The 21,681-nt window shown below is 39.3% G+C and overlaps 2 protein-coding genes across 5 annotated transcripts; both read left to right on the top strand.

Moving 5' to 3' along the window:
• The first annotated feature begins 133 nt into the window (after window positions 1–133).
• LOC127421377 (elongin-A-like) lies at window positions 134–15,812 on the top strand. 2 transcript variants are annotated; one of them, XM_051664400.1, is made up of 12 exons: window positions 134–288; window positions 1,815–1,871; window positions 1,978–2,093; window positions 3,410–3,903; window positions 10,790–11,064; window positions 11,211–11,322; window positions 11,733–11,885; window positions 12,129–12,226; window positions 12,441–12,621; window positions 13,257–13,389; window positions 14,487–14,635; window positions 14,877–15,812. In XM_051664400.1, the coding sequence occupies exons 1-12, from the start codon at window positions 217–219 to the stop codon at window positions 14,936–14,938; spliced, it is 1,902 nt and encodes a 633-aa protein (XP_051520360.1). In that variant the 5' UTR covers window positions 134–216; the 3' UTR covers window positions 14,939–15,812. The 2 variants fall into 2 exon arrangements, with proteins under 2 accessions (XP_051520360.1, XP_051520361.1); XM_051664401.1 differs by lacking the exon at window positions 134–288 and adding an exon at window positions 1,121–1,679.
• On the top strand, window positions 15,017–21,548 carry LOC127421390 (PITH domain-containing protein 1). 3 transcript variants are annotated; one of them, XR_007893985.1, is made up of 7 exons: window positions 17,869–18,504; window positions 18,752–18,795; window positions 18,948–19,025; window positions 19,143–19,247; window positions 19,359–19,467; window positions 20,361–20,496; window positions 20,705–21,548. XR_007893985.1 is itself a non-coding variant. In XM_051664415.1 (6 exons), the coding sequence occupies exons 1-6, from the start codon at window positions 18,310–18,312 to the stop codon at window positions 20,804–20,806; spliced, it is 633 nt and encodes a 210-aa protein (XP_051520375.1). In that variant the 5' UTR covers window positions 18,102–18,309; the 3' UTR covers window positions 20,807–21,548. The 3 variants fall into 3 exon arrangements, 2 of the variants coding, with proteins under 2 accessions (XP_051520377.1, XP_051520375.1); XM_051664415.1 differs by lacking the exon at window positions 20,361–20,496 and having other exon boundaries at window positions 18,102–18,504; XM_051664417.1 differs by lacking the exons at window positions 17,869–18,504; window positions 18,752–18,795; window positions 20,361–20,496 and adding an exon at window positions 15,017–15,140 and having other exon boundaries at window positions 18,956–19,025.
• The last annotated feature ends 133 nt before the right edge of the window (window positions 21,549–21,681 follow it).

Genomic DNA, 21,681 nt, shown 5'->3' with positions numbered 1-21,681 from the left:
CGAAGGTCGAACAAGGGTTAATTATCAAAGTCGCCACAATAAATACACCTGGACCCCATCGTGATGACTGCTTGATTTATGACAGCTTTATGACGTTCTTCCGGGATCTCCATTTGGACTGACGGAAGTTCGCAGCAGTAAACACCATGGAAACAGCAGACACCCCACTGCTGTTGTAATGAAGCGGCTTCCGGGCAACATGTACCAGCTGTAAACATGGCGGAGGAGATTCTGGAAGCAGTCGAGAAGTTGCAGTTAAGGCTTGCAGAAAATCAAGAGCCTCGCAAGGTACGAAACCTTCTCGGAGAGACGAAACGATCGCCTTTGAAAGCTATTACTTTACATCGATCGTTTCACACATTTTACGACAATGTTATACGCACTTCTGCGAGTGTCTTCCCGAAGGAGCATGGAACAGCTATCCAGAGAGCTCACGCATAACAATTGCAACGGCAGCAGACCGGGGGGTTGTTTAGATAAGTCTGAGATAGCTTTGCCCTTCTACATTTCTTTCCTCAGATATGTCTCGATCCAGCCGAACACCATCAGTCGAAACTCCGCATCGAGCCACTTTCTCAGAACCTTGTGCTCAATAATCAGAAATGACAACCACAGCGATTTTATTATGGTGGCACTGACAGAGACAGGCCGTGTTTAATGCAGGCGAAGAGTCTGTTAATCACTCGAAGACATGGACGGTTTATTTTACACGACCGGCGGATTAATAACTCACGTTTTCTTCTGTATAATGTTGTCAATGGTTCATGTGTTTACACTAAGGCGGTGTCCCAACAACTAGTGAACAGTTTACGTAGATTGCATTATGAGGGCCCGTTCCCACGGAACGCGTTCTTGTGTAGTTTTCCTATGTAATGCACTAGACGGACGTCTTTGAACGTTGCGCCGCGTCTCGCGCATGAGCTCCTTGCAAGTTAAAAGAACTTCAACTGTTAAAATGCGTCTCGTGACATTCGCGTTCCGTCCTTTTCGTGGCGCTGCTTTTTTTCACAGCACCATAACGTGTTCGGTCTGAAACTAGAAAGCACTTTGTGCCGTAAAATATAGAGCACTATGTAGGGGCCCTGTATGTACGGCACAAAGTGCTTTCTAGGTAGGCAGCTCACTATGTTTTGAGTTGCAGCCAAATTCCTGAGGTCGAACCCTGGTCCTCTCTGGGCCACGACGACACTTGGCACATTGAAAGTGTTTTTCTCATTATGCAGTTCTTTTACATATTTGATTTGGTAACTCTGGCATGACGTCTTGGGACCCTGTACTTTTGAGTCTTCCTTGTCTACATGAACAAAAAGTACTACAGTGCTGTCATGTTGGATATGATATACCATAGTAATTCCACGTTTGTTGGTGCATGAACCAAGGTAATATCATGGCATTCTTTGAAGTACCTTGGAGTACCATGTAAATACCATGGTACATAATATGCCAATCATTCGGTACCATGGTACTGCCATTTAAAGGAATTGTTCACCGAAAATGAAAATTCTCTCATTGTTTACTCGCCGTCATGCCATCCCAGATGTGTTAGACTTTCTTCTGCAGAACACAAATGGAGATTTTAAGAAGAATATCTCAGCTCTATTGGTCCTCAAAATGCAAGTGAATGGTGACCAAAACTTTGAAGCTCCAAAAAAGTCATACACATCTGAGGTGGCATAAGGGTGAGTAAATGATGAGAGAATTTTCATTTTTGGACAAATTATTTCTTAGTACTGCACTGACAGTTTTTTTTACTACTTCATCAGTGTATATTTCTTTCTCTTATTTATTTTTTCCCCTCATCTTGTTCTGTCTAGCTTCTTAAAACTCTCAAAAGGCTGGGAGAGCTGCCCATAACAGTAGACATCCTGGTGGTAAGATTATTAGATTGTTGATGTTCAGTTTAAAGTTCTCGTTTGGTTTAACATTTGTTCTGAAATGAGTTCTTTAGCTCTGTTTCATGTTCTCAAATTCTTGCAGGAAACGGGTGTTGGCAAGACTGTGAATTCCCTTCGCAAACATGAAGTTGCCGGGGAGGCCGCAAAAAACCTCGTGGCAAAGTGGAAGAAGTTGGTTCCAGAGAGGTCTGCAGACAGGTTAGTTTTACACTGATGGGGATTGTATTTTCGTCTGTTTTAGTTAATCGAACGCAAAGCTTACAGTGTGCTGCCATGTTGGACTTTGCAATTATTTTGTAATTAAAGTAGTATACCCCTTTAAATTCTGCCATCATTTACTCACCCTCATGTTGTTCCAAACCTACATGACTTTTTAGTCATGTCACTACCTGAGACTTTTTAGTCTCAGTCGCCATTCACTTTCATTGCATTTTCCCCCATATAATAAAAGTAAATGGTGACTGAGGGTGTCATGCTGCTGAACATCTAAAAGGAAATCTGGGTTTGTTTTTGTTTTTTTATTATTAACAATTTTATTGATTCCATATATATATATATATATATATATATATATATATATATATATATATAAATATATTTTATAAAAATATATAAAATTGCATAAGGCGCACCCTTGCATCTCTAGATGTAGACTTGATGTTTTTTAGAATCCTAGCCCACACTCCCTCCTCCAATACCAAGTTTAGATCTTTCTCCCATAATCTCTTGAGCGAAGTTAAAGCTCCATCCCCCAGACTCTGAATTAGCAGGGAGTAATACACTGATGCCTCATGACCTTTTCCAAAAGCAGTAATCACCACTGCCAGAGTATCTACCACTTTAGGGGAGTGTATACTACCCCCAAAAATAGTACAGAGCAGGTGGCGCAGCTGTAAATACCTAAAGAACTGAGATCTGGGAATCCTAAAATGTTGAACCATATTTTCAAAATATCTCAACTCTCCACTCTCATATAGGTCACTGAGTGTAGCAACCCCCCTAACAATCCACTCTGACCAGCAGAAAGGGGACTTATTAATACATAATTTTGGATTCTGCCATATGTTCGAGGCAACATTTAAATAAATGTCAGAATTAAACACTCTGGACACTTTTGTCCATACCGAGTGCAAATGCGAGATAACGGGGTGTAACTTCTCCAATTAGTTTGACAAAAAGGCTTTGCATTGGCGAAATAGGGGCAAGAACTTCCTGTTCAAAACAAAACCAGGGAGGGGCTCTCTCAGGTGGAAGTGACCAATGAGCCAAATGTCTGAGACCAAATGCAAAATAATAAAACAAAATCTTGTGTAGGCTGGAAATCTGGGTTTGTAACAACATGAGGGTGAGTAATTGATGACAGAATTTCCATTTTTGGGTGAACTATCCCTTTAAGTGTATTTGACAATATGAATTGTGTAATTTAAAATGTTTAATCTGATCACAACAATTCTTTGCAAAACTTGTAGTTGTCTTGCAATATCTAAGTCTATTTGTTTCATGTTTATCAAAAGAACAAGTGTAAAGGAGGGGCGTTCCCACTCACGCATTAATGAGCCTGGAGGGCACAAACGAGTCAGGGAGCAGTCTCTAGAGGAACCTCTACTTATGGAGGATGAACACCAGGAGGAGGAATACCAACATGGATACTCCCCCTCCCCCCCGCAGCACTACAGCTCACAGGACAGGGACAGCAATGCAAGGGAGTATCAGTCAGACGAGTATGAAAGCCCTCCAGAGCAGGAGCCAGATCCAGAGCCGGAGTTGGAGCCCAGTCCCCCACAAAATGACATTAGACACAGCAAACCACACAAAGAGCTGGTCAGAGAGCACATTTCTCATGATGTCCGGGAACAGGAGAGACGGAAGCACTGTGCACAGGCAGCGGGTGGCAGCAGCACACATAGAGCCGACAGAGAGCAACAGAGTGGGACGAGTCACAAATCGAAACATGATCGGCATAAAACCTCACATGAAGGAAAGAGAGAAAAGAAAAGAGGAAGTGATGGTAAGAATGTTTGATTTGTCAAAAGGCAGTTCCCCTAATGCTTTAAGGAACAGTTCACACATAAATGAAAACTCTGTCATAATTTTCTTACCCTTGTGCCATTCCAAATCATTTTTTGTGGAACACCAAAGTAGAAATTTAAGAACTGTTGTGCAGTTCTTGCTTGGTCGAGGTATTGATACAGATTTCCAGATTAAATTCCATTTCATAAGCTCTTGATTAGATTCCGATTCGATATAAATAATATATTGCATATATGTGTGTGACAGATCACTAACTTTCTTGTGAAGGAGGAAGCGGGAGCCGGCAAACAATCCAACGTAAATCTTTATTTTGCACACTTTTCAGTCTACACAAATGAGTTGCTTTTCAGCTCAAAATAAGCACACGCTGTCAGCTTCAATCAGTCAGTCTGAGGCATCGGATACACATCAAATTTAGACACCGCATTGACTTTTCTATAATCCACACAGAACCAGACTAAGCCGTCACTCTTAGGAATCAGAACCACCGGGCTGGCCCAGTCACTGTTGGATTCTTCTATTACTCACATATCTAGCATAGCCTTTAATTCTTCCCAAACCACTTCTTTTTGTGCTTGGGTAATCAGTAGGGATGGCTGAGTACCACTACCCCTGAGGTCATCTCAATATGGTGCTCTATGAGATTCGTATGACCGGGAAGAGGTGAGAACACATCAGATAATTCTCCTTGCAACCTGACAACCTCTGTGACATGTGATGGTGAGAGGTGGTCTCCGCATGTGACCGGGGTGACTCGATCGGTGGCATTCAAGTTCACCTCCAGTCTGAGCTCCTCCCTATCCAGAACCACCATCGCCAAAGTCACGGGGACCGCCTCTCTCCACGGTTTTTGGAGATTGATGTGGTAAATCTGACGTGCTCCACCTCTGTCAGTTCGTTTCACCTCATAATCGATTTCCCCAATTCGCTGTGTAACCTCAAAGGGTCCTTTAGAGCTCGATGTGTGGAGCAATACAAGGACTTTATCTCCCGGTGTAAATTCCCGTAGCTGAGTACATCTATAATACAGCCGGCTTTGACATTCTTGAACCTGGAGCAAATTCTCCTGTGTTAATTGCCCCAGTGTGTGGAGTTTTGCTCTCAGATCAAGAACGGATTTAATTTTGTTTTTGCTGTTTGAAGGTCCCTCCTCCCAATTTTCCTGTAGGACATTGAGCACGCCGCACGGTCGACACCCGTACAATAATTCAAATGGGGAGAACCCCGTGGAGACTTGTAAGGACCTCTCGTACTGCAAATAATAGGGGCTCGAGCCACTTGTCCCAATTTCGAGCATCTTCGTGCTTTACGAATCATATTCTTTCGAATTTTATTAAATTGTTCGACCAAGCAGTCTGTTTGGGGGTGGTAAACGCTGGTCTGAATCCATTTAATCCCCAATAATTCTGACAGTTTGCGTAGTGTACGTGACATAAAGGTAGTGCCCTGATCAGTGAGGATTTCCTTCGCAATCCCCACTCAGGAGATAATTCTGAAGAGTGCCTCCGCAACACTGCATGCTGAGATGTTGCGCAGAGGCACTGCTTCCGGATATCGCGTTGCGTAATCCACCAGAACCAACACAAAGTGATGCCCGTGTGTTCTAATGGCCCAACAAGGTCCATACCAATTCTTTCAGAGGGGACCTCGATCAATGGGAGGTGGTGCAATGGCGCTCTCGGTGTGGCCGGTCGATTCACCAGCTGACATTCATGGCATGCTGCACACCACCTGCGAACATCCCTGTGAATGCGCGACAAATAGAAAACAGGCCATTAGATGGTTCAGTGTCTTTTCCTGCCCTAAGTGTCCTGCCATCGGATTATAATGAGCTGTCTGAATAAAATTTCCCGACTGTATTAACAGTTGGGTTGTATCTTCCTTTGGCTGAGTGTCCTGCATCACTCGATATAGCCGATCCTTAATAATTTAAAAATACGGATGTGGAAGTGCAATGTTTGGCTGGAGGCGCTGACCATCAATCACTTTCACTTGGTCGAAGGTGTGCCTAAGGGTCTCGTCTCGCATCTGCTCCAGACGGAAATCTCCTGCAGGGAATCCTCTAAGAGCTGGGGAAGCCGAGACTTCCCCATGCCTTACATCGTCCTGATGCAGAGGTGACGTAGATGGCTGATGCGGCGACTAACAGCAGCTGTAACGTTGTTGCTAGCACTGGCAATGACAGAGACGATGAAGATGAAGTAAAGAACCCAAGTGTAAATTTATTCAAATCGTGATATCCATAAACCCTAACTACTAACATGAATTAAACATAAATATGAACTTGACATGAAATAAACTTGGCTTGACATAAACTTGATTATGACATAAACTTGACTCTCCAACAAAGTTACATACAAACAATACCTGACAATGGACCATGGAAAACATGAGGGTTATATACATGACATGGGAGAACACATGCCAAAGATAACCAATAAACACAAAGAACTCTAAACAAGATAAGACAATCAACCAATGAAAAACAAGACACAAGAACATGGAGGGAAACATGAAATCACATGACAAGGGAACCACATGACATGAAACAGGAACTAGAATTTCAAAATAAAAGACATGAAAAACATGAACCAACAAAATACACATGACAGCAGCCTCGACACTATGCTTTTGTCCACGAAATTGAATGATGTCGTCATTACAGGGTAACCTTGAACATCCCCGTGCACACACCTTACCACCAAGGCTTGGTATGTACCCCCTTTAATACTCATAGGTGTCCAGTACGCTCCTGCTTGATTGGGGGTGGCCTGTGGTGCGTCGGGGATCCAGACCAATGTCTCCACCTCCATCGCTGGGCATTGGTCCTGGAAATGCCCAGGTTCCTTGCAGCTCCAACAGACCAGCCCAGACTTCACGCCCAGACCCACGGTAGCGGATTCACCAGCTTGTGGGGGAGAGCAGAGAGAGAGAGATAAGGGAAACCGGTGGGTTGAAAGGTCCATGGGACCGGGGAACCGGTTTTGGGGTCATAATTTCCCGTTTCTGGGGAATAAAAACAGGACAGGGGGAAGGAGAGGGGAATGAGGAGTGAAAGAGAGAGAGAAGAAGTGGGCTCGCCGGCCCCCAAATACACGCCAAATGATCCTCAGCTAGCTGGATTGCCTCATCCAGTGACGCCGGGCAGTGGCACTGGAACCACACCGCCATTCCTTTCGGTAGCACTCAAGCACTTCCTTGGCATCACATTCTTCAGCCAGCAGGCGAATGGGAGCGTCAGCGAGTGGAAGTGTTGCCGATGTTGCTCTGGGCTACGGCCGGTCCGTTGCAGGATGGCTTTCTTCAGGTCCTCGTACACCAGGAGGTTGGACGCAGGAAGTTGTTGAGCTGCGAATTGGGCTTCCCCGGATAACAGCGGCAGTAGGCGGGATGCCCCCATCACCATAATGTGTATAAAAAAATAAATAAATAATATATATATATATATATATATATATATATATATATATATATATATATATACACACCGATCAGTTATTGTGTAGGTCCCCCTCGTGTCGCCAAAACAGTGCCAACCCACATCTCAGAATAGCATTCTGAGATGCTATTCTTCTCACCACGATTGTACAGAGCGGTTATCTGAGTTATCCGTATCATCAACGGATGTAGAAAGGAAGTCCCACCTTGCTGGTAAAAGAGCCAGTCACCTTTTAGACACAGACATCGCCTGTCAATGATCTCGAGAATGCGCATGCGCATTAGCTTTACAAGCCGGGAAAATTTCATTTTTTAGCGTAATCTTAGATAGAGAAGCACAATTTATGATACCAGCATTGTCAGATTTTACTTATGATAAACAAACAACATTTACTGATGTTGTTTGATCGTAGTCTTGACCAACCGTTTTTGAGAATTCGTTGTTCCCCCTTTCAAGTAGATAGGAGCTGCACTGGCATGACTGGAAATAATCTCCCGGGAGCGTTCCAAAGATGGCCACCAGTGGACTGACTTACTAGACTTGGCAGTTCGATTCCAATCCTCAAGAACACAAACACAGAGAATGCAGGAAATTACCCAGATGTGTCCTTGAAATCAAGGATGCATTGAATGGTGACTTGTGGGCAAGAACTCTGTACTACGGTGGCAGATGATGGACATTTATCGTTTTGTTTTTTCCTCCATTTGTTGTTTTTTTTTGGGCATCATTTTAATACAGTAATAAATATGGAGAAAACGAGTGTTTACAGACTTTATTCTTTTAACGTGTCACTAGTCCTGCAAAACCTCACTGGTGTGATGATATTAATGCTGTCACTGGTGTGATAATGCCAGTAGTTCTCTCACTGGATTCAAATGTGCTGTGATGGTTAATTGCGGAACAGGAAGATTGCAGCACATCTCAAAGCTTGCAATAGATGCGTTCTACATCCTCCTGTCCTTCAGAGTTCGTTCTTCTAAGCTAGCTTGGCAAGATTGGTCTTCATAAGAACACAAGTCCATACTCTGCATTCTTTGAATTGAGAAACTCTCTTTGACTTCTAAAATGGTAACCCAATTCCATAAGTTTTTTTATTAAATGGGTTAAAATCATTAAATTTGTTCATTAAAAGCATTACATTCTTCTAATTGGCAAATATTTTCAGCGAAGGAAAACTGTTGACTGCCCACTGTCGACCATTTTATTTAAGCTGTTCAGCGTCTTTTCCCATAATGCAATGCGAATTAGACTGTTTTACTAAAGACAACTGTGAGCTTGTTTTTTGCAACAGGCTTTCTTTGGTGTCTTTAGCTAGTCTTTAGCAGCTTAACGTCTTGTCAGTTCTTCAATAAAAGATGAAGCTCATTGGTTACTTGAAGAGAACATAAGACCCCACCTCGGCGACAGAAAGATTTTTTCTGTCATGTTAGATCCTTTTTTCCCATTGCTGGAATTGTGATTAACGACCTCCTGCTGATGCTAATGCACACTTTGTCTCCCTCTGCCTGGCCGGCGATTATGTTAATGAAGCTCACACTTGAAAATCACTGGAAAAATCGGCTAGTGTGGTGCCGGTTTTACACTGAACAAGTCAAACCAAACTTTTACTCTCAACACACTGTGAAAAGATCTTGGTGATGAAATTCTTCGCCACTATAATACTCAATCACTAGTGAGTGAAATCTGAACATTTACTAGTCAGTGGCTTATCACAGGTATTTTTAGTTGCATAATGCCAGATTTGGTCACAGATGGGAGTGGTTTACTCTCATTGTAGAGGGTTGCCGCATAGAGTTAAAGAGTGATCTTAGGATTTAAGAGTCATTATCAAAATCGTTCAAATGAAGATCACGTCGAACATCGAAAAATATATATTTTTACCCAGCCCTTGTTCTTGCCATACACTGACTACGCTTACATGGACACCAGAAAGCGGCTTAATGCAAGAAAGTGACATTTCCGTGTACATGCACTGCGTAAGCTGCGTACTCTTTACTCCAGTATAAATGCGGCTCGGTCAGTAAGCAGCTTTCTCCACATCAACGTAATTTCTCAGCGACTCTTGTATAAATAACAAACATGGAATCCGAGGAAGACTTTGCTATTTTATTCTCTGTTGCTTTGCTTTATTTCCAGATATTCCAGAGTTGTGTTTTCTTAACTTTCTATCACAACCTGCAGCGGAATTGCGTTGCAATAGTGGGGTTTTCCCTCTTACATAAAACTCCGGGATTTCTCCTATGTATGAACGCATATATGGGAACGTGAGGGACAGTCGCTATTTTATACTGTTGTGTATAAATGAGAATAGTTTATAGTCTGTGCTTTTCCCACTGTAATCCCAGAAATGTTGAATTCTTTCCACTGTGTTCACTTGTTGTTGGGCTGCATTCTATGATGTTTGTTATCCGGTCTGTTCATGCACAAGCGCACTCTTCAAAAACCTGCAAGAACATCACTTATGCATTTATGTGGCCACATAAGCTGCATTCTCCAGGAGAAATCCAGGTGTTTGGAACTGCTTTCTCTTAATCACTTAAGCAGCGCAAGGAAAGCGGTGTTCTCATTTACACAACGTTTAAGAATGCCGCTTTCTGCAAAAAACCTGTAGTAAACTGTTTTCTTAAGGGCATGTAAACATGGTCAATGATATTTCAAAGTGACTGGGGGCTTTCAATCTCCAAAAAAGGACAAAAAAAATGCCCCAAAGGCACTATGACAGTAATGTAAAAGTAGTCCAAATAACTTTGTATGTTATATTCCAAGACTTTTGAAGCCATATGTAAGGTTTGTGTGAGAAAAATATAGATAACAGGAATTTAAGTCATTATTCAGTGATATGCCCTCCCCAAAGCCAGCATTCGCGTCCAGAATATTTTTTTTTTTTTTTAGTTATTTAGTTACCATGCATGTGAGAACCAATGCCATGTTGGCATTGATAATTTTTTCAACCTGGATGTGGATGTCACCTAGATGCGAGCTTCAGCTGAGGTAAAAATTTTCAGTAAATACCAATTTAAATTTAGGTCTTTTCCTCGTACAAACCTATCATATGGCTTGGAAGACTTGCAGTTAAGCACACAAGTTGCATGGACTACTTTAATTGTGCTTTTATGGTGTTAATTTGTCCTTTTTTGGAGCCTGACGACCTCTGGTTACTATGAACTGTTGCTTTATGGCAAGAGCTGTGTAACGATTCTTCAAAAATGTCTAGTTTTGTGTTCCACAGAATAAATAACAGCATACAGGTTTAGAAAAACAGGTTTAGTATATAATGACGTGATTTTACAACATTTTTACATTTTTTACAATTTCTTTGTCATTTTTGGCTGAACTATTTTTTAAATATTTTTAGATAATTCTGTTTAGGGATATTCTTGTTAAATCTCAGAACTTAAAGCTGATCTGTTGCTTTTTCTTTAAGGAAAATCAAAGGAGAGAAGAGAAGTTCCAGAGCAAGTAGATGAGGATGAGGAGCCATTTGAGGCTCCCACAATGTCTTTTGAATCCTTTCTCACATACGATGCTCCAACCCCAAGTAAAAAAAAGAAAAAGCAGGCCTCACGACCCACTCAGCTTCCTGCCCTTGTTCCTTCTGTCTCTTCTAAGTCTAACAAAGCCAATGGGACCAGCAGTAAACGCTTCAAGCCATCCTCCTCCTCTGTGACCACGCCCACTGTTTCAGAGAAACGCAAGAAGGTGTGGCAGTACTGTTTTTCTTACCAGGCAACGGAACTAAACTGTTATTGTAATGTGTTAATTGCAGTTGACCATTTGTATTATAGCAAGCTGGTAGAAAACGAGCCTTGTGTTGAAGGTTTTTTTAATCCACTCCTTTTTTCCAGATTGTTGATGTGGTTCCCACTCTACCTGATATTCCTTTACCGGCCATTCAGCCTAACTACAGACCCCTGCCCTTCATTGATCTTAATCCACTGTCCCCCCAGAAACGCAAAGGTATTTGTTTTTTTCACTGTTGGCACAGTTTAAGCCCAACTCAGTTTGAACTTTTTTGACATACTGGAAATTAACTTTAGTCAAATTCAGGTTTATTGTCATTTTTACACATTGCAGAGAAATGGACAAAAATAATTGAAATGTTGTAATAGTGCAACATTCAACAAGCAGACATATGACACATAGTGAGCTGTATATGCCTGCCAGTAAATTACAACAGCTATTGAACAGTATTTACTGTAGAGTGTTTACATAGATAGATACATGTTCAAGACTCATTTTAGCACTGAGTTGGTGAATATATTGTATACATAAGAAAAAAGTAGTTTATAATGAATAAAAACTATAAATCAGAATGTTTCCATCTGCATGGACTTGGAATATGCTCCTCAATTGAATTTCTCCTTCAGTCCCTGTGTTATACGATGAAGAAGATGCTGGCTGCATAGGCCGACGGCTTAACTCAAAAATGGTGGTGTACTCTGGCTCAAAGATGGCATACTTACCAAAAATGATGAGTCTGTATGATCAGTGCATTAGAGTCCTCCAGAACAACATTGATTGTAAGTTTTCTACTCTCAAAATATCAGAAGTTTTTTAATGCTTATACAGTATGTCTGCAGAGATGCACCTTTAATAAATAATTTTAATAGCATTATTGTTTAATAATTTCACTTGTTTTATCAGGATTAAATTTAACTGAATGTTGCACAAGTGTATTCCAAATACAATGGTGCTGAACAAATCAGGCATATGAATCAGGTTATGAATCAGCTTTTTTGCTGATGTTACTCATATTCTCTCAGCAATCGATGAAGTGGGTGGAGTGCCATATGAGATTCTGGAACCAGTTCTGGAGAGATGCACTCCTGAGCAGCTTTATCGGATTGAGCAGTGTAATCAGGTATGCGTGTCAACGCGCACAAACACGGCAGCAACACACACGTTGACTTTGACTGTCACGATAGCTATTCATTGTGTAGGTGTTTGTTGATTATAATTGCATATAATGAATTGTGGACCATTAAGCTTATTTCGAAGCAAATTAAGTACTTTCCCCATGAAGAACATTCTACTATAGTAGACAAGTCTGTCATTATATGTGTCTTTTCTCTCAGTATTTTACAGAAGACTCAGATGAACTGTGGATGAGACACTGCCAGCGGGATTTTAAGCACGAAGCTCCTCAGGAGTTTGAGTCTTGGAGGGAACTGTATCTCCGGCTCCATGAGGAACGAGAAGAGCGTCTGCGCAAGCTCACAATGAACATCAGTTCTGCCCATGCAAACAAACCTAAAGGTACACACACATATGGCCGTTTTAATAACCATATTTAGATAATGTGTTACATTGTGTTATGTTTAAAACTGCAAATGTAAATCTAGGCTTTTTGGATTTGTTAATTTCTTCAACCGACACGCTAAAATGGTTAAAATATGGATGAACAGTGCCCAGGAGGATAATTATTTATTTGACTGATATTCTTTATTGGGAAAAGATTGCCTTTGATAACATTTGGTTACACACATTTGTCTCGGTTCCAGCCTTTCCACACATTTTAATTTTGACACAACATTTTTTAACATCCACAGGTTAAAAACAAACTTTTTGTCCAAATAAAAACAAAGTTCTTAGAAGACGAAAGCAATAAGCCTAAGCAAGAAGAGTACTTGTTCAAGTACTTTTTTAGACATACGCGTTATCACAACTCACATTAATCATGTATAAATTATTCGCACTCGACACAAAAAATTAATTTGGTTGAATAGGAGATACTGTACATGCTCAATCCATTCAATCTCCCTGGAGAAGCAAGCAGAAAGTTGTTTTTTTTTTTCTGGAATAAATACATCCTTCAAAACCCCAATGAAATCTTGTGTTTGTGGTGATGAGGATAATTCAGTGTTTGTATGTGTATTATTCACTCTTAACAGGGCGGCAGGTTAAAATGGCATTTGTCAACTCTGTTGCTAAACCGCCACGTGATGTCCGCCGGATACAGGAGAAGTTTGGCACTAAAAACGGATCTCCCAGCACAAGCGCTGCTACTATTGCTCCCTCTCCCAAGTACGTAAATGCTGCGCTAGTCACCTATGGGGCTTTTCCTCTGCACGGTACAGCTCGACTCGACTCGACTCTGCTCGCTTTTTGGGGGTTTTCCACTGTGGATAGTACCTGGTACCTGGTACTTTTTTTAGCACCACCTCGTTTGAGGTTCCAAGCGAGCCGAGCCGATACTAAATGTGATACTAAAAATCACTGATTGATCAGAGAGAATCGTCACTACTAGCGTCACTGGATTTGCGACATGGGACATCAACCCGCTAGTTTTAAAGTTAGCAACAGTGATAGCAGTATCATTTGTTCACGCGACTTTCAAATTGTAAAAAGAAATGGCTGTGCGCAAAACCATGCAGTGGTCAGTAAACGAGGTGCAGACGTTCCTCTCGTTAGCGACGAACGAAATGACGCAAAACGAAAAAGTCTTTCAGGAAGTGTCTCAGCTGTTGGCTGCACGCTGCTCCCACCTGACCTACCAACAGTGTAGGGAAAAGTAAAAAAAAAACTTAAAAGTGACTACAGAACCATCAAGGACCACAACAGCTGGAGTGGTTCAAACAGAAGAAAGTAGAAGTGGTTCGACCAAATGGACGCTATCTATGGCAATAGACCTGGTGAGCAATGGGAGGGAGAGAGCCCTGGACTCAGTGTTGTTGGAGTCCACGATGGAGGATGGTACGTTTTGTTACGTTAACTCTATATTCTGCTTGAAAGCTTCTCTTTATTTAGTTGACCAGCTACTGGAAAGCTTGCTTCTAAAACAACCAGGCCAATGTAACTGTTACACTTGTGTAAAATCACCATGCAGCACAATGAGCTAGTAGCTAACAGCTAGCGGTCGTGTTATTGTGTATGGTCAGTAATGTTTGTGTCACGTTTAAGATGATGTCACGGTAGTAGAGGCGGCGCAACTTTGATGATCAGCCTATAATCCCACCTACGTTGAGGCGGCACTAATCTGCAGTGGAAAAGCAAGCTCAGAAAAGTAAAGTGAGCAGAGTCGAGTTGTCGAACCGTAACGTGCAGTGAAAAAGTGCCACTAGACTACATCTTTAAGTTGAAGATACAAAAAATGGTGGTAAATTCTGATTCCTCATACATAGGATTAGACCAGCATCAAACTACAGCTCCCTTAGCAAGCCCATTGATGTTGGCCAGTCATCTTACAGCAGTCCCGCTGAGTCGTCCTCTCGCACCTCTGCTCCCAACAGTGCTGGTGGCCACAGTGCCAGAGAAAAACCACAGGTCAAAAGTGAGTCAAAGAGGAAATTGTTATGGAAGCAAATATCTTTTACCTACAGCCTTCTCTTCATCTGCCTGATTTTTTGGATGGAAATCGATATATTGTGTATTTATTATAGTCCATTTGTGTTGATAAGATGATAATCACTTCAATATTTTGCCCATACATGAAGTTGAATTGCTTGAAATTGGTTGTATTTTAACAGATTTTACAATTTATACCACTTCTCTTTAATTTTTTTTTCTTTCAGAAATTGCCCCAATGATGGCTAAGACTATCAAAGCATTCAAGAACAGATTCTCCCGGCGGTAAAGGGAAGAAAACAGAAAATGTTTTTGAGGAAATGAGAGAAGAGACTGAGACTGGAGGAGGAAACCTTTTTTTGCTGTAATGCTTCATAGGAAATGTGCAATGCCCTCTCACCTCTTATGTTTTTATGCTTACAGTACTATCAGTACAGCTCACTGGAAGCAATCACAAAAATATCTACATCAGAAACCACCAACACTTAAAGGTACACTCTGTATTTTTTCTGTTTATGCTGTGCTGGCCAAGATGGCAGTCGTCTTAGACTTTTAGTTTTTAACAGATGCCTGCTATTCACAGCTAGCCATGAATTTTTTATCCTGTGAGAGAAAGTGTCCATTAATGGGGAGGTTACTGAGATAAAGTGAGTAGTATTCGATTGGTCATGTGATCTCAACATGAGGCCGACCTTTTTTTAGGCTACTGATATAACTGGATTCTTCATCTCATGTGAGTATACATGATTTAAAACATATTTTTCAAATGTTCTATTAATTTCCTTGTGTAAACCTTTTTTAATGAGGAAAAGATTGCTGAGTGCACCTTCAATTATGTCATAGCATTTCCTTCATTCTCAGATGAACATATTATGAAAACAAGTGGTACACTACATATTACCATGAGACACCAGAATCACTGTTATATGTTTATTTAACTGCTTACTGCTTTAACAATTTCATTGTCATGGAACGGAGTATATGATCATATGGTAGAGTGAGAGGATTAATGAGATGTAAAACGTTCAAGGACTCTTCCACACCATATTTATTTTAAAATCATTGGACCTGGACCTTGCCTTGAATGAAAGATCAAGAAGTCATTTTAATAGATTTTAAGTGTTCTATGGACATTTTTAATAAAAATCCATGTGTTGCTCTCACTATTTTCTTACTTTTTTGTTACATTTATGACTAGTTGCTCATTTGTTTTGTTTCGGATCTATTATGCTATTAAAAAAATACATTCAAAATGCAAAAACATACCTGAATACACCTCTACTAATGTCGTCAATTTCTGAGTTCAAAGTTATTTTGATATTTATCTGGGGCTTAAAGGGATAGGTCACCCAAAAATTAAAATGTTCTTATCATTTACTCACCCTCATGTCATCCCAGATGTGTATGACTTACTTTCTTCAGCAGAACACAAACTTTGACTTTTAGAAGAATATTTCAGCGCTGTAGGTCCTCACAATGCAAGTGAATGGTGATCAGACCTTTGTAGCTCCAAAAGTCACATAAAGGAAACATAAGACTCCAGTGGTTAAATCCATATCTTCAGACGCTATATAATAGGTGTGGGTGAGAAACAGAACAATATATAAAGGGTTAGTTCACCCAAAAATGATAATTCTCTCATCATTTACTCACCCTCATGCCATCCCAGATGTGTATGAATTAGTTTCTTCTGCTGAACACAAATGAAGATTTTTTAGAAGAATTTCTCAGCTCTGTAGGTCCATAGTAATACAAGTGAATGGGTGCCAAAAAGTACTCTATTCAACTCTGGTGGTTGAATCCATATCTTCTTAAGCGATATGATAGGTGTGGGTGAGAAACAGATCAATATTTAAATATTTTTTACTTCACTTTTACTTTCTCCTTCTGTTTTTGGTGATTCACATTCTTTGTGCTTATCGCCCCCTACTGGGCAGGGAGGAGAATTTATGATAATAATAATAAAAAAAGACTTTAATATTGATCTGTTTCTCACCCACACCTATCATATCATGTCTGAACACATTAATTTAACCACTGGAGTCATATGGATTACTTTTATGCTCCCTTTATGTGGATTTTGGAGCTTCAAAATTTTAACACCCATTCACTTGTATTGTTTGGACCCACAGAGCTGAAATAGTCTTCTAAAAATCTTCATTTGTGTTCTGCAGAAGAAAGTCATACTCATCTGGGAGGGTGAGTAAATCATGAGAAAATGTTAATTTTTGGTTGAACTATCCCTTTAAGTCTATTTTACTCTAAATCTCCACTTTAACTTTTCCTTTCAGATGTGAAATCTGATTTTTGCATAATATATAAAATACATCTGATGTCATTTTTTATTTTGTTTTTTTAAATATGTCATTAATGTAAAAACAAAATCTATGTAAATGTATGCATTTTGACAATTTAGTAATAAATAAATAAAATAAATAAATCAAATAACAGAATCCCAGTCAAAAAGAGATATCTGAATCATACTATACCATTTTATGGATTATGTATAGGCCTATATTTTTAATGGAAGCAATGTCATAATAGCAATAAACTATAAATTCAGATTGAATGATTTCATTCAGTTGACCTATAGGTTATGAAGAATAATAAAGATGTTTGAAATGTACATCTAATTCATGAAATTATTAAATAATAACTCCATGAATTATAATAATCATCACATTAAATAATAAAAACACAAGCAACAACATCCCACTGGGGGCCTTCTGCCCCAATTCTGAGGGGGGCATTTTACCCCAGGGTCTAACTTTAACCTTTCACATCCAAATAAAAAAATATTTTTTAAATATGTTACTGTGTCCACAAACACCCCATTAGTAAATAGACATAAAAAATCAGTTAATATCCAACATAAAATAATTTAAACATCACTATTAACCAATGTCAAAAAAATGTGATAATCTAACCTCAAAACTGTTCAGATGGAATAAACCTCACAAATGTTGATGGTCAGATTAAAAGTCAAAATTAATAAGAGCATAACCATTCAATAAATGTGTTGAGATGAGATTGAGTGACATCTATGGTAAAGATGTCACATGCATTATATGTATATACATATAATGCATGTACAATATATGTATATACTGTATATAAATGCTATAAATATTTTGCTGAAATGTATGAAAGAAACATAGACACAAAGATTGTGTGTGGTTTTAATTAGATTTGTAAAATATTTCATTTTGTTTTTTATTTTTATTTACCTCGGTCAACCTTATTTGTCAGTGGCCTTTAATCTGTATTATTCATTTATATCCACTAAATGATTTCTCACTGTCGTGTATACTTTATTATATTAACCGCAGATGAAGCATTACACTTTTATTTACGATAAAGGGAAGCGACCAATCAGACGTTAATACGCCACGAGAAGGCGACTCCAAACTCCATTCCTAATTGGCTCCTCTGTTTTTAATGGTCCAATCACATTCCATGTTCGTATTCACATGTTGTGTACTTCTACCACTTCTACTCTGCTTGTGCCAGTGTACGAGGGGTTTATGTTGTATTTTACCATACGTGACAGAATCCAGTTAATCTGTCGTACATTGCACTGCGTTTAGAGGAGTCGTCTGCAGCTGCGAGTGTTTTGGCACTTTTTTCGGTATTCATTCGTTCAAAGTGCAAGTTCACGCCATGTCTGGACACGGTCACGGCGGCGGACACCGTCACGGTTGCTGTGAATGCGATCACGAGCCCGCTGAGCGAGGAGTGGAATATGAGCTGTACAGACGCATTGATATAGAGAAGCTTCAGTGCTTGAATGAGAGCCGAGACGGAGACGGTAAACTGGTGTTCAAGCCGTGGGATCAACGCACTGACAGGGCGAAGGTACCATTTAAACGAACTTAGCAGTTGCGACATGATGGCATTGCACTTGCTGGAGATTTTTGATGATAGATGCAAGTATGGAATAAAGCCAAACTAAGAATGACTTGCATATTTATGTCTTTTTTTAATTGATAAGTGATCTTACAACAAAAAGGCAATGAGTGTCTTTCGAAACATTGAAGACTGATTGCTCGTCTAGAAATTATATTACATTTTTATGAATGTATGTCTCCAATTTTATTTACAGTTTGTTGAAAGTGATGCTGACGAGGAACTTCTGTTTAATATACCGTAAGTAATGTATATTTATGAATCACATATTTATTGATTGATTTATTACGTAGCAAGCACTAATTTTTGGCTACAGTGATACCCTTTTCAAGTAATTTGCTAATATAATGCATTATTTGTAAATATCATAAATGTAAAGGTTATATCTGCAGGTTTACAGGTAGTGTGAAGCTGAAGGGAATCATTATTTCTGGGGAAGATGATGAGTCACACCCAGCTGAAATTAGACTGTGAGTGTGTTCTCAGTCTTCACTGGAAAATGAGCCTTATTGGAGTGTCACATAATAATAATGCATGTATAATTTACATAAATGAGTGTTGCAAGTAACTTGGTACTTTTTGAGCAGGTACAAGAACATACCCCAGATGTCATTTGATGACACCAGCAGAGAGCCAGAACAAGCGTTTCGTCTAAACAGGGATCCACTGGCTGAACTTGAGTATCCAACCAAGTAAGCAGTTTGGTTTTAAAAATGTAAACATGCACAAAACAGTACATTATTTGCTTTTTTACATCCTGTTGGGCATCTCCACTGACTGTCTACCCCGAACACTTTGAATAGAATTGCCAGATTCTCCAACGTGCAGCACTTATCTGTTCACATATCTCGGAACTTTGGGGCAGAATCCACTCGTGTGTATTACATTGGGCTACGGGGAGAGTTTACAGAGGTCAGTAGTGGGTAAACAAATATTACATAAACAATACATAAATAAAAAATAACTGATTTTACTAACTGGAACCAGGTGCACCATATGCAAATTAGAGGTGGACTGATAATGTATTTTGCACAGACCGATAAAGTGGTGGAAAAGGCCGATAGTTTTTAAAATCAATTTCTAGAGTGTTAAAAAATGTTCTTAGTCTTTCCTTACTATGATGGGTGCAGACATAGACAGTAAAAGTGTCCAAAATGAATAAAATCCCAGATGCAGTTTATTGTGCAACCAAAATGCCAATAATACCCAGAACAAAATGAAGATTTGGTGCATAACGCTGGACTTTTACTATAAACAATTCTGAAATTTACTGCCATGGGAGAAAGGTGCCTCAGGTTGTTACTGGCAGGGTAGTCAGCCTTACAAGCTCCATATGGTTATGATTAGTGTGGGGGCGGGGTTAGTACATCTGCTGCCTGCCAGGAGTAAACAGAGGCACCTTTATACAATGGGTGAAATTCACAGAGGACTCTTATTTTGAAATGCACTTAGCTCAGTTAGGATGCTCTTTATTTAAGTATTTACCTAATTATGCCTATTACAGCATATATACTCACCAGATGAAGGATTTTGTACACCATAATTCACTAGATGACGTATTTTATTATTATTCAAAAGATATGAAGTTGGAGACACGATGTATTTGCTGACGGGGTATGTTTCCATATAATCACATTTTCTTTGCATGCTGTCACTTCAATTTAGAACACATGATTATCTAATTGAAAAAACAAAATATGCTTTGAAGTGAGGATAAAAATGTGGATGAATATTGTCAATGATGAAAGATTTTAATACAGCTAATCCCCACTAGGTGTCAGTGATTTTTTTTATTTCACCTCTAGAGGCCACTGTTATATTGTTGAACCAAGCTGCTCCAACTGTAGAATCCTCCATCTATCATGACACCGGCGACAGAGGAATATAAACTATGCATATAACTGATAGTTCCAAAAAGCAACCACTGGGACCGATTAATCGGTAAAACCGATATATCTGTCTACCTCTAATGCAAATGATATTAAAGGACATATTTTGACAGAAATCTTGGGTCATGTGTAATCATATCTATAAACATTAGTTTCACTCTGGAAAAAAATTATAAAGAAATTGTGAAGAATTTGCATTTTTGCAGTCATTTTCATACAATATCTTGATTTTTTTATTGTTGTTGTCATCTTTCTTTCAGGCTCACAGGCATGAGGTTACAATCTGTAACTATGAGGCAGCAGCCAACCCAGCAGATCACAAAGTGGAGAGCATTACTCCGCAGACACAGTTCATATCATGACAAATTAAGGAGAGAGAATCTCGTGCTTACTGTGTGAAACACTAAAAGTGTGCATGAATTTTGATAACAGTGAGATGTTGAACTAAGAGTCTTTATAGGCTTTTCTTTGATGTGTTAACATGGATTTGACTATTTACGAGGTTTTGGTCATCTGCAATTCTGCTAATGTGCCAATAAACATTAAGATATATGCATTATTTATTAATTAGTTTATGCCTATGTCAAATAAACAAAATTTCCTTGAACTAAGAGAATGCAACAGATGAGCGGTGTAAGAAATCTGTTTTCTATAAAGAAAATAATTGAAGAACGCCATTTAGTGGATATCTTGCGGGTTGGATTTACAACATCTTTATTCATTCTCTTCATATATTTTTGCATTGTAAAAAGGGCGAGTGGCAGTTTCGAATCGCGTCAGTTGCTTCATATGTTTAATTTAGACAATTAAATTTTAATTCAAATGTATGACTTCACACAAGTTGCTTTAACTGAATTTGAGAAACATTTCAAGCCCTCTATTACATAGAAAATAGTTTTTTGTACAGAGTCACACTACAAAAAAAATCACTAACATTGCCAGAGAAAATCAGTCAATGTCATTTACAAAATGTGTGAAATTTTTGTTTACAGAGAGCCCGTCTTTCTTGTGTATAAGGTTTTTGCTCACTATAATTACTAACTGTACAATATGTACTACTACACATTTTAAAATAGCATCTTTTAAATAAAATATCACATCAAATTCGAATCATACAGCCCAATTTTTGTTCAATATAAGTTTCCAAATCTGTCCAAAAGTATCTTGCATAAATTCAAAGGTAAAAAAATAATACTAATAATTCACCAGTGTATGACATGTTCAGTTTAACCATTCT

Source organism: Myxocyprinus asiaticus, chromosome 30 (genome assembly GCF_019703515.2).
Source record: "Myxocyprinus asiaticus isolate MX2 ecotype Aquarium Trade chromosome 30, UBuf_Myxa_2, whole genome shotgun sequence".
Lineage (NCBI taxonomy): Eukaryota > Metazoa > Chordata > Actinopteri > Cypriniformes > Catostomidae > Myxocyprinus > Myxocyprinus asiaticus.
Note: the sequence above shows the minus strand (reverse complement) of the source record. Positions and strands in the feature narration are given on the sequence as shown.